General features: G+C 50.3%; 1 protein-coding gene across 1 annotated transcript in view; it reads right to left on the reverse strand.

Annotated features, from left to right (window-relative positions):
• Positions 1 to 372: 372 nt before the first annotated feature.
• Positions 373 to 18,276, reverse strand: part of NID1 (nidogen 1) — an 84,716-nt gene continuing 66,812 nt past the window's right edge. The window contains exons 13-20 of the mRNA XM_060642877.3: positions 16,664 to 16,882; positions 14,334 to 14,506; positions 10,806 to 10,932; positions 6,885 to 7,056; positions 5,738 to 5,895; positions 4,192 to 4,315; positions 3,355 to 3,467; positions 373 to 2,401 (exon numbers count right to left, since the gene is read on the reverse strand). Of these exons, the coding sequence (XP_060498860.1) occupies positions 2,280 to 2,401; positions 3,355 to 3,467; positions 4,192 to 4,315; positions 5,738 to 5,895; positions 6,885 to 7,056; positions 10,806 to 10,932; positions 14,334 to 14,506; positions 16,664 to 16,882 (1,208 nt within the window). The 3' untranslated portion in view covers positions 373 to 2,279. The remainder of the gene's footprint in view (positions 2,402 to 3,354; positions 3,468 to 4,191; positions 4,316 to 5,737; positions 5,896 to 6,884; positions 7,057 to 10,805; positions 10,933 to 14,333; positions 14,507 to 16,663; positions 16,883 to 18,276) is intronic.

An 18,276-nucleotide genomic window follows, 5' to 3' on the forward strand; every position in this document is an offset into this window, starting at 1 on the left:
TCCCTGGTAGAATGATTTTTTAATTCAATAAGCCCCTAAGTCTTTTGTGGGAAACAAACCACCCCTTGTAACACTGGGGATGCCACAGATTTTGTAGATTTTTTTTAAAGAGTTTTATTTATTTGAGAGAGAGAGAGAGAGAGAGAGTGAGAGAGAGAATCCCAAGCAGGTTCCACACTGTCAGTGCAGAGCCCAATGCAGGGCTCGAACTCACAAACTGTGAGATCATGACCTGAGTCAAAATCGAGAGTGGGACGCTTAACCCACTGAGCCACCCAGACACCCCAAGATTTTGCAGATTATTAAATGGCGATCTTCTCATTGTGAATCAGCCCCCAACATTAAATCTCTTTATTCAAAAAGCATAAAGACTTTTTTTTACGAAAAAAATTTTATTTTCTGCGCTGATATTTATACAACTGTAAACTCAAGGAATCATCCAATACTTGTAAAAGTCTGGGGGGAACAGTTAATAAGCACCTTCAGTGGTTTCCACAGTTTAAGAATTTACCGTCTGAAAACTTTTAGAATGAATCTAGTAGAATGAATAAAATAGTTATAAAAATTATACAAAATCACGACGAACATTTGATATAGAGGGCTTGATATGGAATGATAAATATGAAAAGGTGAAACTAATTCATGGGGCTGGGCTGGATAAAAGACCCACACGTTCCCCGAACTGCGTGATTCTCGGGAATGTGTTTGGCTCTCAGAAGGAACTCCGATCATTCAGGGCAAGGCTCGTTCCCGGTCCAGGCTCCATTGAGATGCCGCAGCACATGAGGACAAAGTGAGGAGGGGATACGGGCTGGAGGGGTGATGAGTGTACTGAGGTGTGCAGATAAGGGAAGGACCTCTTCCCCAAGGAGAAAAACAGACAAATTCTTCCACGTCCTCAAGCGAAGGTGTCCTTTGGCAAAATGTGCCGTTTTCTCTTTGGAGAGTTTTTCCTTCTTGCCGTTGCTAAATACCTTCTTCTCCCCTTTCCTCTTGGGTTTTCCACTCCTGCTCCTGACCAACCTCTTTGTGACACTTTCTGCTGAGCCTTCTCTGCGCCCTTACCCCAATCTTTACAGACTCCATCTCCTCATGCCCCACTTTCAATCCAAAATCCCTACTGTTTTGCACCTCGGGGCGGCAGCTGATAAAAAGATAACACTAGCTGCTCGTACGGCCAGGAGATGTTTCTAAACAAACTGTAGAAACATAAACATGAAATGTGGTGACGGTCCCTTTAATTACACCAATGAGCAATAACGGGTCTGGGTCAGGAGTATAAATACTCACTCTGGCCCTCGTGGGTGGGAACACAGCCAGCAAGAGCCGTGAACAGAGGGGGAAACAAAGGAGACACGGGCTCATGCTGACTGACTGTAGGTTGGCTCTCACCAGTGGAGGTGCGAGATGAAGGCCTATAGACCCGTCACCACTGGCACCAGCCCCCAGTGGGGCCATGCTGCTCAAGAGACCAGATGCTCGGATCCAGGTGCTTTGGGCAAAGTGGGATCGTTTGGTATCCAATGGTGTAATTTAAGGCACATCCAAGAATCCTCGTCCTCAAAACCCGACTCTACGTGTTGAAATTCCTACCACTGGACACTCCTTTGATTGAAGGGCTTGGCCTACCAAGGGCTGCTGCCGAAATGCCAGTAACTTATCTGGGAGGGAATGCTGACGATCGACCATACGTATCCACATGGCCCTAAGACCAGGTGGGTTTTGAACAAAACGGCAGGGCTCGCTCACTACGATGGGGGCCTTGGGCAGGATGCAGGTGCTATAGAACTTGGGAGTAGAAAGCCAGGAGCATGAAGAGGGAAATCAGAGCACCAAGAGAAGAAAAGAGGGGGAGGGTTAACTCCCTCCTTCATTCACGGCCTTGCCCAGGTGGCCCTGGCTGGTGCGTCGGGGAGTTAACAGGATGGTGGGTGTGTCAGATTGAGGCTGAGCTTATAAGGCCACAGAGGGAGGGGGCAGCTCAGGCCTGGGCGGGCCCTGCTCATCACCGGCGGGGATAAACTGGGGACAGTTTCCAGAGCACTGGGATGGGCACATAATCCGGAGTCGGGGTTTTCTGTCTTTGTGGAGGGGGAAGGGGCTTTCCCGTTCCAGAAGCCGGCGGCATATGTTTTGGGGAACAGTGAGGGGAATACTGTCGGGGCTCAGGCTGGGTAGGACCTGGGCCTGATCGCCACCAGGTCGGACAGTTTTCAGTCTGGACCCTTTCAAGTAGGGTGACGCTGAGTACCTGCCGAGGGAATGAGGCCTTCTTGTCTTCATTTCCGCTCGATGCAGTCAACTCCCAGGGTGTTGTCAGGGCAACGGCAGGTCCTGCTTCCGGGGGTGGCCAAGCAGAGGTGGGTGCAGCCACCATTGTTCACCGAGCAGTAGTTGTGACCTGGGAAAGGCAGAGGTCAGTCCAACAGCCATCTAAGAGAAGAGCCCGCCCATCAGTCCCCTTCTCGGTTTCCAGGAGACCAAGCGTGTGGGTGCTTCCAGAAAGGGAATCCTCATGGTGATGGATTTGCCAGAGGGCAAAAATACTGATTTCTGAGTTGGGGACTGTGCGGATTTACCGTGAACGTTATCGATGGTCTCAGGGAGGGTCTTCCGGCTCTGGCTGTAACACGCAGCTGGGGTTTTCAAGCACAGAGGGCTCTCTGTCTAGCTTGTCCACTCGGCTTCGCACTGGCCTCGGGGAGGTGGGGAGCCAAGGGGGGTGAGGGAGGGGAGAGGTCTCCCAAGAGGCAACACAGCAGGTCCTGGAGCCAGGCTGCCTGGCTGACCCTCCGGCTGCACCACTGTGAGCCCTGTGACTTCGGGCTAGTGGCTTCCGTGTCCTTATGCATAAAACAGGCCCACAAATAGTACCTACCTCGTGCGGTCGCCATGAGGATTAAGCAAACTAGCGAACACAAGGCACTTAGCCCACCGCGTTCACATATGTAAAGGACCAGCTCACGGTAAGCACCTTGTCCGTGTCTGTGATTATTATTAGAGGTAATTACTATTGTGGCTGTTAGGCCAAGTGGAGGGACCCTTAAAGCCACAGAGACCGTAACACGGATGTTCCTATCTGGAACCCGGAGACCACATACTTCTAGACCCGGCCCAAGATTCAATCCTTTTCCTCCCCCTTGTCCACCATTTCCAGTTCATTGCCTAATGTTTCCTAGGTATCGACTTGGCTCACTTCTTAAACAATGCAGGCCCTCGATGGAAGGGAGTGCGTTTCGCCTGCCATGTGACCAGACCAGGGCAGGTGGAGGCCCCACGGGCAGCAGGCAGGATGGAGGCGTGGAGCCACAGAGCATCCCTGGCCCCTGAACGGCAAGAGCACGGGGGCGTTACCTTGGGGACACTGAGACAGGGCCGTGGTGACACCGTACAGCCGGGTCTGCTTGTGGGGGTGGAAGGTATCCGTCTCTTTGGAGATGGCAAGATCTACAGCAACCACAGAACTCCTACAAAACACCAAAGGGCAGCAAGTAAAGACACATCTGGTGGCTCCAACCTTCTGTCTACTGGGCAGCGTCTTCTGGGGTTTCGGGGATAAACTGGAGGCCGTGAGGGGACACGCTGGGCTCACTTCCTAGCCATCCTCCCCTCCTCCTGTGGTGGGAACAAGCCTGCATTTCTCTGGCCTCTTTAAGAAAAAAAAAAAAAAAAAAAAAAGGACAAAGTTGAGCTAGCTCTGCCCCTCAGCTCTAAATTCCAGGCTGGGAAATCGGCTTTCTCTCCAGATGCCCGTGGCCACAGCTGCTTCCTCCTTTTTGCAGGAAGAGGTGGTCAAGAAGGGGCTGTGGGAATGTCGCAGTTTAAATAGAATGAAGTTGGGGCACGGGGTAGGCGGGGAGCCCGCCGGCCAAGTGAGCCTGGGCCAGCTCCTGGGGGAAGAACAGACATGCTCATGAAGTCCAAGTTCACAGACTTGAAGCTGCCCATCCGGGAGCCCTGGGACGGTAAACGGCCCCTCCTGGCCCCCAAGGAGCCCGGCCCTCACCCTCCTACGCCCTCCCCTCCTGACGGGCAGAAGGGCGAGGCAGAGGGCGGGTATCCTGGAAGGTCAAGCCGAGAGGCCACATGGGAAGGGCCTGGCCTCCCCGAGACAGGGTGGCAGGCTCCTGCTCCCCCGCCACCACATACCCCGCCCCCACCCTCCCCCCTGCCCGCCCCCAGCTCACGTACATCTTCCAGTCTGTGTAATACAGATGCTTCCCGTAGCTCGTAACAGCGAAAGGATACTGGAGCCCTTCGAGAACCTTCCGTCTGCTCGGCTGCCCGGGCTTCAGACACTCCACCCGACTGGTGCCTGTGTGGAGCAAAGACAAGCCGTTCATAGAAGAAATGGCCCCTTCGTGTCAAAACGAGGAACGGAGGCAAGGGTGACAGAAAGTCAGCCTTACGATGACAGATCCCGGACAACACACACGACTTGCTCTTCAACAGCAGAAAGCGGTCTCCTCATCCTGCCTTGCCCCTCTCACTGGTCAACACCCACCTCCGCTGGGGAACCCATACCTGGTTCCCATGTGGGCTGGGCAGAGGACCATTCCTTGTCCCGCCCATTCCCAGAGCAGCTGGGGACCTGGTGGGAACGAGGACGTCTTCCAGCTCTCGCTCAAGTCCCTACGCCCCCTGAAGCCTCCCAGGCCCTCCCTCCCTGCAGTCAGAGCTCTTAACAACTGCTAACCTGCACCTCGGCTGCAGCCCCGCACAGCCTCCTATCAGTGCCTACACTGGGGCCAGCTCACGGCTTGCATTTTGATTTAATTATGCGTGCTTCCCTCCTGTGGTACAGTCCCTGCACCGCCCCCCACCCCGGCCCTGAGTACCTGACAGTATTGGGAACAGGGCAGGTACTCCACAGGCACTCGAGGGATGACTGACCTTGCTCCCCGACTGAGCCCACATCCCTCCCCTGAGGGACACCCCAGGCCAGGGGCTCACATCAGGACCCCATGCCTCTCTTCCCTGGCTCCACAAGTCTTGCCTGAGCCCTTGGGGAACAGATGCAAGTGACAGGATGGAAGTCACAAATTGCATAATGCAGAGATAATAATAGGATGAGAACAACTCTAAGGGTCAGCAAACTTGTTCTCAAAGGGCCAGACAGTAATTAATTTAGCTTTTGTGGGCCAAGAGGCAAAATTGAGGACACTATGGAGGCATTTATTTATGGAACTTTTAAAATGTAACATTTAAAAATGTAAAACCCAAGGGTGCCTGGGTGGCTCAGTCAGTTAAGCGTCTGACTCTTGATCTCGGCTCAGGTCATGATCTCGGCTCAGGTCATGATCTCACGGTTCATGAGTTCGAGCCCCACGTCAGGCTCTGTGCTGACAGCATGGAGCCTGCTTGGGATTCTGTCTCTCTCTCTCTCTTTCTCTGTTGCCCTCCTGCTCTCTCTCAAAACAATGAATAAATAAAAACCATTTATAGCACCAGACTCATACCAAAACAGGCGGCTGGCTGGATGTGGCTCACGGGCTAGGATTGGCTGACCCCTGATTTAAAGATGGAACACTTGCCCTGGACACCGTCAAGCCTATAGAAACCATGCATTTCAGAGCAAAGACAGGCAGCTGATTTTTGTGTAGGAAAATAAAACAGGTATCTTATACTCTCTTCCCCATAACAGATCCCAGCCTACAGTGGGTGAGAATAACTGTTTAGGTTAAAAGGAAAAAGCACTATTGCAACCCCAGCAGCCAGGCGCGGGGCTCTTCGTCACCTGCGTCCACCCAGCAGAGCTGAGCCGAGTAGGCATCGAATGTAAGGCCGTTGGGCAGGCCCAGATCATCCTGCACCAGAACCCTCCGGTTTGTGCCGTCCATATAGGATGTTTCGATTTTGGGGCTTTCTCTGTTCCAGTCTGTCCAATAAAGGTTCCTGCAGGAGGAAAAGGAAGGGAAAGAGGAACAACAAAGATGTTATAAGAGGAATAACAAAGAAAGAACACAGATGGATGAGAAAAATTTTATTAAAAAAAAAAAAAAACTTTAAGAGAACCCACGATGAACACATTAAAACCCAGGATGGCTAAAAGGGGTCTGGAGGTGATAAGACACCTTTTCCTTTGCAGGAGATACTTGGGTTTGGTTCTTGGTTTGAGTTTGGTTATTCTGGACATACTAATGACTTCACTTTCCTTAAACATAACTGATACAGCGTATCTCCATAAAGCTATTTAAAAGAACACAAAACAACCCACACCTGAGATAAACATCTGGGGATTCCTACATGCTGTCACTACACAGGGGTGCATAGTAGACCCAGGGGCTCGGGCACAGAAGCAGATGTTGACAGAGTTGGTGGCTGAGGTGTCTGCCATAGGGGGGGGAGGTGGCCAAGCGGCCACAGAACTGGGGGTGTGGTCTCACGGGGAAGGAATCACAGCGTGAGGTGCAAAAGGTCTCGCAGGTAAGATTTAAAACTAACTGTAGGGAAAAGAAAAAAAAGCATTGATGTGATGACAAAGCCCCCAGGAAGGGGTCTCCAAGGTGTCCATGCTGTGTGGGTCTCAGCCCCAGGGGTACATTTATGCCACTTGGACACCATTCTGGGGCTGGTACGAGGCAAGTGTTTATCCACATTCGACTCGAATGGAAATACCCAATTTCTGAGCCGTGAACTTAGAAAGTCCCTTCCTAAAAGATTTACAAGTAGAACACGGTTGATCAAGTCCATGGTCACAGGGAACTATAATAAATGTTCTGGCATTTCACAGTGCATATCTGTAAGGCACCAGCTGTAGACCTGTTCATCCTGGAACTCATTCACTTCAGGAGACTGATGCTGGCATTAGAGCCTGACATTTGAGAGTATCTGAAAGAGCAGCTGCAAGTAGAATAGATTTACACAGATTTACACAAAGATACCCTCTCACGGAATCCGTTACGATGCCTCTGGGATTCACCAAGTCAGTCTCAAACAGCACCCGGCGCTGGGTCCCATCCAGCTTTGCAACTTCTATTCGATCCAAGTGAGAATCAGTCCAGAAAATGTTGCGGCCAAGATGGTCGAGGGCAATGCCTTCTGGGCTTCCAAGATCTAGAATCAAACACGGCATACTTCTGGGTTTTTAAAGCAAGTTAAGATTAGGTTTTGTGCATTACTCAGTGTTATTCCCCTCGGTGTTCAATCCTTGCACTTTGGAAAAACAAATGGGAACATGAAATGCATGTTGCTGATCAGATGAGCCACAGTCAAAGTGACAAGGTCACTCGTTCACTCGGCGGACCTCTCATTATGTACCAAGCCCATAATGACGCCTAAGTGGTGGCCCTGGTTTCCAGGAACTTGCAACCAATCTCAATTCAGACTGAGTTTTGGTTTTATGGGAACGTGGAGGGAGACACTAGACTTAGCCTGGGGAGACCTGGGAGGGATTTCTGAGGGAGACAACACCTCGTAAAGCTGGCTCCCCAAGGACCCACAGGAGTTTGTCAGGCAAAGATCCTGGATGCGGGCTTCCAGGGAGTGGGACCCGCACGTAAGTATAAAAGAGAAGATTGGATACAGCATGATTTTGTATGGCTGGAGTCCATGAGGACGGGAGAGTGCCCAGAGATGAAGTTAGGATGCCCGTGTTAAAGAGCTTCGAGCTTAACCCGCAAGCACGGGAGGGGGGGGTGGGGAGCATAGAACAATGCAACAAATCCATACACCTTGTTCATTAGTTATTGGGGGAATAGGGTCATCTCAGAGGAGTAACTGCAAGAAATCACAGCTGTTACTACTTTTGCACAGGTATCAGGAGTACAAAGAAGGGGTGTCGGTGATCGCATATAGCATTCCCAGAAAGTCCTCACTAGGTTTTAAGTAACTGATTTCCAAGCCAGCACTGCCACAGAGTAAGCCAGCCGCAACAGGAACCTTCAGAGCCACCGAACTAATGGTTTCCGGACTATAAATAAAAGCAAATGAAACATCAGAACCCCACCAGGGTTTTAGTAGTGTCGCTTAGGATTCCCTCCCCTCTACTGATCAGAGAACTGAAGGTCACTTAGTATGGCTGGAAGTGTAAGCAGGAGGCAGAAGAGGCCAAGGATGAAGCCATCCTGCCCGAGGGATCCTGGATATGAGGAAATCATGCCCCCATGTGTTCTTTCATCAACGTGGAAATGGTTCAGAACGTCCGCTCTCTCGTATCAGCCTCCACTAGACTCCCAATATGACCATGACCCTGGATGCTGGAAACACCACAGCCCCGTCCCCCGGAAAGGACCCCAGCCAGAGGCAGTTTATTAAGCATTAGAAACAGCACTCAAACAAGATTTTTGTTATTCAAACCAAAAGTAGAGATTTGTAAAGTATGAAACTGTTTCCCACGTCCCTAGAGGTGAAGGGACAGCGAGCCTGACCTCCAAAGACCTCTTCCGACTTTCAGACAAAGGTAGAATAAATCATTCTGGGGGTGTATCTGGAATGAGCACATTCTCTGCCAGGACACCAGTCACTCAGACACACAGACAGAAGAGTGGGGGAGAAAAGGCTGTTCAGTGACAGTACTTTGCAAGATATCCAGAGGAACCCAGAAACTCCATGTCTCTCTGGTTCCTTATCAACAGCTCTGATCCTGACCTCAAACCCAAGAGCAATCAAACCTCCTCCAACCAGGAAAACACTACTTTATGAACTATCATGCCAAAGGAAAGGTCTGGAAAGCCTCCCCCTTTACTGTGCAGTCAGGGCAATTAGGGAAGACAGCAAGGCAATATATTCCACACTGCTGATGTCAAAAGGAAACAGATGATGATCCTGATTAGAGATGTTTGGTTAGGAGTTTAGCTCAAGGAAAGAAAGAGAAGCTTAGGATTCAGGCTGCATGAACTAGAGAGGAGATACATACCCCCTCTTCCACTCACTAGGGATGCACCAACCTGTACCACAATGAAGATTTAAGTGGAAGTTTCTTTCTCCTTTATTTAAATATTTTAAAAATTATTTTTCAATAACTATTTTTATTTGTAAATAAAAGAAAATTTATTCCCAGTGATCTTTCTTCTACAAAGATCGCATTCTAGTTTAATTCTGTGTTTTCACAGTGGACTTTTGGCCTGGAATGTTTCTTACTGTGCTTAAAGCTTTCTTGGATAATTATCAGTTCCAGAAGCAACAGGAAATAGCAATGATGACCTATTCCCCTTTTCCACTGGGTTTTGAAGTCAAATCACAGACAATAGCAACCACATTTTTCACACACACACACACACAATGCAAAAAGGCATTTTCAAAATTCTGCTCATTAAACGAAACCATGAAAACTACCAGACATTATTTAAATAGCATGTCAGCTTCCAGAAAAGGAGTCAGGGTCTATGTCCAAAGCTAGACATATTTAACTCAACCTCAGCCTGGTTCCTGTTGATCATCTTTTGTGAAGGAGCCAAGAAAGGAAAAAAACTGCCCCATAGGCACCCTTCCGGAACATCAATTATTAGAGAAACATTAAATTGGGAGTGGGAAAAGTGACATGCAGCCCCAAGTAAAAAGAAATACCGAACGAGGCTCATACATTTTGAAACCGTACCTTTGATTTGAGTGTTTTGCAGAGGAAACAAGATGATTTTATACAACTATCATTGGCATAACAATGTCTTTCTTTTTCTTTCTTTCTTTCTTTCTTTCTTTCTTTCTTTCTTTCTTTCTTCTTTCTTTTTTATTTTAGGGATAGAGAATGCAAGCAGGGCAGAGGGGCAGAGGGAGAGAAAGAGAGAATTCCAAGCAGGCTTCACGATCAGCACAGAGCCTGATGCCGGGCTTAATCCCATGACCCCACCCTGGGAACATGACCTGAGCCAAAATCAAGAGTTGGATGTTCAACCGACTGAGTCACCCAAGCGCCCCCACGATGTCTTTCGATTGAAAATACCTGCAAGTCAGCTGCTGAGTTACTGACTTAGCAACATGTAATATTTGACCTTTTCAGTAAAGGTGAATTTGTACAGACCCTTGGATTTTGGCTGTAATGGTCTTTAATCTTGAGAAAACATATCCACATAAAATAGTCGTGACTTGTTGAAAGTAGGCATTACAATAACGCATAGAGTTCTTGACCTTAATCAACCTCTGTAAGTTAAGAAATTGAGGTTAAATGCTGAGGGGGAGGCTGTGCCAAAGCGTCGTGCACCTCATTACCAGTAATGCAACTGAAATTTGAGGAATGTCTATGGAAGCCCAGCCCGATTTGCTGCACTCCTCTGACACAGGCCATCAGAACAGGTGCCAGTGGAGCTAAGGTAGAAAAGACATCTCCCCACCACCACCACGATGTCACAGGTTGAAGTGACAACTTTTGACTTGAAAACTGTCTTGGGAATAGACAGCTATCAGGGACGATATTTGCCAATATGCGTGTAACCCTCCCAACTTTATGATCATCTGCCTGTTGCCTTTGGGGAAATCCCAGTGGAGCATACCATGGGGCAGGCATTCTGAGAATCAAGTCTAGGCTCAACAGGCAGAGGAGAAATGCATATCCAAAGTGGATGGTGGAGTTTGGCCCTTACTGTTCATTAAAACTGGGTACGTAAGCTTTTAGAGAAAGGCGTGGGCACTTACCTGTTTTAACTTTATTCATCTTAGGCCAGCCACAAGCCCCAGCTAAGGTGTTCACGATTTAACAATAAGTCCTTGGAGGACTTTCCAGAGAAGGCTGGAAAGGGTGGCGTTGAGGCCAAGGACCCAGTCACCATATCCTGTATGCAACCATACGCCCACTCCTCTGCTCTCTCCCAGGAACCCTTTGGGCTTCCAGAAGCCAAACCAAGAAGGAAGAACGGTATTTGCTTGCCCACCTTGCCGAATGATGGTGGTTGGCTCTCCGCCATGCAGACTGGCTCTCCCAATGGAAGGCTCACTGATGTCGGTCCAGTAAACCATCTTGTCCACACAGTCGAAGGCCAGGCCAATGATGACTTTATCCTGGAAGTGCAGACCAGCCATAAGAGTGGCCCACTCACTAGCATTTGAGTGACCAGTGATGGTGGGAATCTTCCATGTGCTTCCTGGCATTCAGACACCTTTATTTTATGAAAGGTCTTCAAGTCTTGAGTCCACTTAAAAATGTTTATTACTGAGCTGTAGAAGTTCTTTATATAGTTCAGCTAAAAACTTCTGTCGTGTGTGTGTGTGTGTGTGTGTGTGTGTGTGTGTGTATTTCCACTCATTATGTAGTTTTTTTCAGTTTCTTTTTGTTGTTGTTTTGGGTTTTTTCTTAATGGTGTTTTTAACAGAGCACAAGTTTTAAGTATTTATTAAGTTCAATTCATGATTGCTTCTCTTACACTTTTTTACATCATCTAAGCAACCTTTGCCTACCTAAAGATCATTTTTTAAAAAGACAAATATTGGAAAGGAAGAGGTAAAACCACTCTAAGACAACTTGATTGTTTCTGTAGAAAATCTCAGGGAATCTATAGAACTATTATAACTACCAATTGAACCAGCCAGGTTGCAGGTACAAGGGCAATATAAAATGATGTTTCTACATACTAGCACAAAATAAAAAATTTAAGAGAGTAATGTTTAAAATAACATTCAAAACAAAGTATTTAAGGACAAATATTTTTAAATGTGCACGATTCTACACTAAACGCTATAACACATCACAAAGTGAAATTAAAGAAGACCCAAATAAATGAAGAGATAAATTAGTTGAATAGATTGTAACATTTAATATTGCTAAGATATCAACTTCCCCTAAATAGAGTTAAAGATTCAATGCCATCTGTATCAAAATCCCAGTAGGCTTTATTTTTCCCTTTGGTAGAATCTTAGAAGCTTACTCTAAAATGTCTATGGAAATGCAAAGTGAGGCAAAGCAAATATATGAAGAACTCCTACAACTCAGTAACAACAAATGACTCAATTACAAAATAGGCAAAGGATATGAGTAGACATTTTTCCAAAGAAGATACACGGATGGTCCATAAGTACATGAGAAGATGCAGATATCGCTTGTTGGAGAAACACAAATCAAAACCACGACGAGGTCGCACTTCACACATATTAGGATGACTAGCATTAATAATTAAAAATCTTAAGTATCAACAAGGATTGCGAGAAAGTGGGATCTTTGTACCACGCTCGCGGGAATATAAAATGGTGCAGCTAAGGAAAACAGTATGGCAAGTTTCTCAAAATATAAAGAAAACATACACAGAATTACCATATGATTAGGAAATTCCGGGTCTGGCTCATCCTTAAAAAAAGTGAAAGCAAGGATGTGAACAGACGTTGGTGCATACATCCCCACAGCAGCAATATTCTCAAATGTCCATCGAAGGATGAACAGGTAAACAAAATGTGGTAAATCTATACAACGAAATATTATCCAGCCTAAGAAGGAAGGAAAAGTCTGGCACGGGCTACAGCATGGATGAACCTTGAGGCCATGATGCTAAGTCAAGTAAGCCCCTTCCAAAAGGATAAATACCAGATGGTTCCAAATACATGAGGCACCCAGAGGAGTCAAATCCATAGAGACAGGAAGCAGACTAGAGGTTGCCAGGGGCTGGGGAAGGAGGGAGTTATTATCTAACGGGGACCGAGTTTCTGTTTGGGATGATGAAAACAGTTCTGGAGATGGATGGTGGTGACAGTCACACCATCATTGAGAAGTGGTTAGAAATGGTAGAAACAGGGGCGCCTGGGCAGCTCAGTCGGTCAAGCGTCCAACTTCGGCTCATGTCATGATCTCGCACTTTGTGAGTTTGAGCCCCGTGTCGGGCTCTGTGCTGACAGCTCGGAGCCTGGAGCCTGCTTCTCTCCCTCTGTCTCTGCCTCTCCTCTGCTCACACTCTATCTCTCTCTCTCAAAAGTAAATAAAGATTTTTTTTAAAAAATTTAAAAATGGTAACAATACACAAGACACAAAATAAAAGAACAGTGAGTATCTCTCCTATTGTATCAGTGCCCTCCCCTCCACCGGCCCCACCTCCATTTTCTGCTTTTCACAGCCTCCCTTGACATTTAACCTCTTCCCTTCATCGTGGGCGACAATGACTTTCACAGGGAACCTAGCCCACTCCCGCTACGTGAGCGTGTGCCTGAGAGGACACAAAATGAGAATGATGCTCACCCTCAAAGGGATTTGTGTGTCAGTAAGGCAACAGGACAATACAAAGATCACTTATTCATTCGGCAGCTATGTTCTGAGTGCCAAGCACTGTTTTGGCTCTAACACTGCTGTGAAACAAATACTTCCATGAAACAGGTGGATGGTTTCTGGTCTGGCATGCTTATGTTCCTAGCGGGAATAGATACATCGGATACGGAACATGTACACTGACACATAATGTATCGAGCAGTACTGAGTGCTATGGTGAACAGAAAGCAGGATAAGGGGGCAGAGAGCAGTGTGGCCAGGGTGGCCAGGTCAGGCCTCTCAGAGAGGTGATGTGCCAACAGAAATCTGAGTGAGGCGAGGCAGTGCACTGCAGAAGGGTCTGGGAGGGAGAGGACTCCAGGCAGGTGCAAAGGTCCTGAGGTGGGAATGTGCGTGGTGTGTTGAGGACCAGCCAGAGGGTCAGAGAGCTGAAGCTGGAGAGTGGGGGGATAGTGGCAGGAAATGGGATGGAGGAGGTGGCCAGAGGACGAAGGAAGAACTGGATTCATTCCGTGTGAAGGAAGAGCCCGTCAGAGGGTTTTGTGCAGGAGAAGAACACGAATCCAATCGAGGCTAATTAGGAGGGGATTTGAAAAGCGTCTTCACTCCTTACGGGACCTGAGGGCCGCCCCCCCCTTCCGCCCCACTGCTCTGGCAACCCTGACCCAATCCCGCCGGAAGCCCCCAGGTCTCAGGTCTGGTTTCTTGGCGAGAGGGGGTCAGGATCACAGATGAAACAGAACGGCTTTTCAGAAGCGTCCAACCCTTAACAGACAAAAATTCCCCAACTCGCAGAATGCATCTTTGATGCTTTGGAAAGCTCTAAGCCGAAGCTGTTACCGCCTCGGGGCAGATTTGAGGATCCTGAGGCGATGGTCTGCCAAACACGAGCCACTGTACTGAGCAGGAAGGGCAAGGTCAGACCTGGGAGACGCACACAGACCAGATCTGCCAACTCGTGTGATGCCCCACCCGAGGGGTCAGACACCACAGTGGCCTCCCCATGGCCTTCCCGATTCTGCTCCTGCCCTCCCAGCTACACAGGCGGCTCGGGAACACAGTGGCCCCGTCTAGAGACAGACACCTGCGGTCACGTGGAATCAAGAGGCTCCCGCGTCCAGGGGTCAAGCCCCGGTACTGGTCTAACTACACCCTGCTTGTTTTTCCGGGTCGTTGAAGCAGAAGCTGTCACCAAGTGCACGAAGCCAGCACTCACCGGGGCATGAAGCAGCGTCTTGGCTTCTGACTTCTGCATGGTGCTTCCTTCCAGGGGGAGGCGCTCTATCTTCCCGGTCTGAGCAAAGAGTAAGTGGGTCCCAGGTGGCAGAGGGATCACAGCAGTGGGGACAGAGGGTCCATGGTGAATTGGGGGGGCCACTGTACTCAGACCTAGGTGGCAGAAGATGTCAATGAGCAAGGCCTATGTGCAGGAGGAGTGCACACAAACACACACACAGGGTCACGCCAGCTTTATGGCACCACAGGCACACAGCTACTCAATGCCCATTTGTGTCTAAAAGCACAAGTTGCAGAAAGACCTCAGTCAAAGGGCATTTGTGAGGAAGAGGAGGTGGGGCATGAGTCTGCCATTAAAGATCACTTGAAAAAAAAATGGCCTGGACTTCCCCGAAATAGAAATAGAAATAATGCGACCATTCACGTCCTGCTTTGGGCATGGGCCGCGGCAGTGAACCAAAACAGCCCCTGGAAAGCCCTGCCCGCAGGGAGCTCACTTCCCAGTGGCAGGCACTAAGCTTCCCAATGCTGGGGGGACTAGCAGGGAAGCAGCCCCACGCACCCTGTCCCCGTGGTGGGCGAGGGTCACACCCACTGCTGTGCGGGAACACGCCCCTTCTGGGCTTTCAGGGACAGAACGAGGATCAGAGACTAATTCGCCCCCAGGTTCCCCCTCGCCTCCTAAATGCTGACCCCGATGCCCAGCACGACACCCCGGCACCCCTGACGACAGAGTGTCCCGAGAAGGGTGAGGGGCACAGAGTGGGGGTCAGGAAGCCTGGGTCCCAGACCCAGCCCTCCATTCCCTTGCTGTGTGGATGAGTCATGGCTCTTCCTGGGCCTTCTCTCCCGCTCTCTGAAGAGAGAGGGCTGGACCCGGTCGTCACTGGGGCCATTTCCACGTCTTGCTCCTTGTGCCCAGTCAGTGACATAAACCCATCTGGCTCTCTTTACTCTCTCTGGAGTTCATCCCTCCTCTCCAAACTCACTGCCAGCCCCTGAGGTCCGTTCCCTCGAAGCTTCTCACCTGGATTAGTTTTCAGCACCTGGACAGCCCCTCCCCTCCCCCAGGGGCCTCTTACTCTTCTCTCGGCTTCCACGGTCCAACCAGCAATCCGTCTAAAACCTACATCTGGTGGCATCAATGCCTGCTCAAGACCTTCCCCGGACTCCCAGCTGCCCTCGTGATCAACCCCAGGCCCCTCTGCTGGGCGTCTCAGATCCTCACCTCGACTCCCCTCCCACAGGACAGACACCCCTGCAATGTCTGTGAGCTCTCAGCCTGCTCCTGCTGCCTGGAATCGGCCTCTCAACCCCAGCCCCTCCCCCCCAATAACTTGGTTCACACCATCTGCTCTGGAAAGCCTTCCCCAACTAGCCCCCCATGCCCACAGAAGCCAGGGACACCTTCCTCTGGGTCTCCCGGCCCCCTCCTCTCTCACAGAGCTCCTCTCCCTGCCCTGCACCTGTTCACCTGTCCTCTGACCTTCTGGGTGCCACACTGTGACTCCCCCTTCTGGACCCCCAGCACTGACCCCAGCATCTGAAGCTCAGTGAACATTGGCCGGATGGATTAATGACCACTTCCTGCTCACTTAGCAGCCTCTTAGCAGCTTCCGGAAAATATCTGGTAGGGGGTCAATCCCTGATTATTAGCTGTATGGAGAATGGAGATTCAAGGACTGACTGCATCTGATTCTGGTAACTTGTGACAGCTACCGTTTCCTACGTTTGAGACAGAGGCAGGATTTTAGAGCCGGGATCCATCCAAGAGACTGTTCTGCTCCTCTGCTGGGTGGAGGCTAAGGAAGCCGAGACTGAGGCTATTCGGGTCCCGAGCCGCACAGCCCCGCTGGGCTGCACACAGGCCCCTACTCCCTGCCCAGCGCCTCCCAGGGAAGGGCTTGGGTCGGCCTCTCCCAGGCCTTCAATGTCCCAACACCACAGACACTGGAAGGCCAGGCCACCACTGCAGGGACTGTGCCCCGGGGGACCCACAGCACACGCACCCTCTGCCACCAACCGAGAATCCCCGCAGCCAGTCCCGCTGGCATCTGTACAGAACAGGTCTGCACAGGAAAGGAGGAGAACGGGTATGAGGAGGGAGGGAGGAAGGACGGAGAGATGGAGGGAGTGGGGTTCATGCGAGGGAGACGGAGAAGAGGGGTGCAGAGGGCAGACACAAAGTGCCACCTGCGTCCTGGGCAAGGCCCCCGGTGACGCTCACGGGCACTGGACCCCCGGTGACGCTCACGGTCCCCCAGGCCCTTCTCAGACACAAGCCCAGCACGGCGCTGCCCTCGGACTTACAGGGGGGACTCATCCCGGGCCTGGTCCTGGTGCCCTCCAGCTCACGGCCGTCGCCATCCACGCACCAGCAGTAGCCGGTGCTGCCGTGGCACTGGGTGGGCACGTAGTGCCCATGCTCGTCACACTCGGGGACGAACAGACCTGGCCGTGGTGGGTCCGCTGCCCCCGCCGCCCCGAGGATGTGTTCTCGCTCCAGCTGGCACCGCGTTTTCTCCATTTCTACGACAGAGACACACGGAGGGAGACGGTCAGCTGTGTCATCGGTCGGTGCTCACCAGCCGTGGCTGCGGGACACCCACGCTGGACTCGGGCCCCCGGAGGCTGCCCGCTCATCACCGGGTTTTGTTTTATTCGTTTTCTAAAACGTAAACTATCATCCTGGTTGAGGGATTTGACAGTCACGATTACGTTTGCGTTTTCTTTTGTCTGCTAAGCACTTTTTGGTTTCAGTTTGTGACAACTGAGGCAGAACGAACACGCCATAAAATTATTTCAAAGTGAGCGATTCCGTGGCATTTCGTGTAGTCACGGTGAGAGGCAACCGCCACCCCTACCGAATTCTGATCCACTGTCCTCAGCTCCATAGGAAACTGTATACCTAGAAACAGAGCACTGCTCTCTGTTTCCCCCTCCTCCCAGCCCCTGGCAGCCAGCCGTCTGTCTCCATGGATGGCCTCTCCTGGACACGTCCTATAACTGGGATCATATCACACGTGGCCTGTTGTGTCTGGCTGCTCTCCCTCGGCACAATGTCTTCGGGGCTCATTCACCCTGTAGCATCCGTCAGTATGCCATCCTTTTAGATGGCTGAATACTATTCCACAGGGTGGTTACGCCACATTGGCTTGTCCATTCATCACCGGATGGACATCGCTGAAATTTGCTTTGGGAAACTTTGCTTCTCTGAAATTTGTCCTTTTTATCATGTCAAGCTGCTTGATTATCCACGTCGAGTAGAGGTCAAAGATTTGGGGAGACCAAACACCACAGGTCACATTTTCCAACAACTGTGTTTCATTTTAATGATGAGCTCGTGTTTGGCATGAAACATGGCCTCTTAGCCTTGCAACTCAGATCCCCACGTAGGGAAATACTTCTAGATCTTTGGGAATCGCCGATAAGAAGCTATGGCCTGGAATCAACAACTTCCCAATACACAGAGTTCTAGCTCGTTCCGAAGCAGCTGGAGTCCGGCCACCACAAGGGCCAGGCCAGCACCGCCCTCAGCCCTACAGTCTCCATCACACGAGTGATGCCCAGCCATCAGCAACGCTGACTGCTGACAGCCACCCTCCGGCCAAACCCAACTATGTCAGCTGCCTCTGTTTTCCAGGTCTTTCCATGTGCTGTGCGTGGTGGGACACTTCCTCCTTGACCCTGCTTTCCCTTCCTCCCAGTTCCTCCCAGTTACTTCCCCCAGGAAGCCTCGCCAGGCCCTCCAGGGCTGGGTCCTGTGTGCCTCCATAGCTCCCGGGGGGCCTGGGCTCACCTGCCCTGGAGCTATGTCACACTGACAATGACACTGACTCTGTTCCTCGTTTGTCTCCCCAAGCGGATTCTACTGCATCATCCCTCACCTCCACTCAGGAAGCACCTGACAAGGGAAGAGCTCA

The sequence above is a fragment of the Panthera onca genome, chromosome D2, assembly GCF_046562875.1.
Source record: "Panthera onca isolate mPanOnc1 chromosome D2, mPanOnc1 haplotype 2, whole genome shotgun sequence".
Taxonomy (NCBI): Eukaryota; Metazoa; Chordata; class Mammalia; order Carnivora; family Felidae; genus Panthera; species Panthera onca.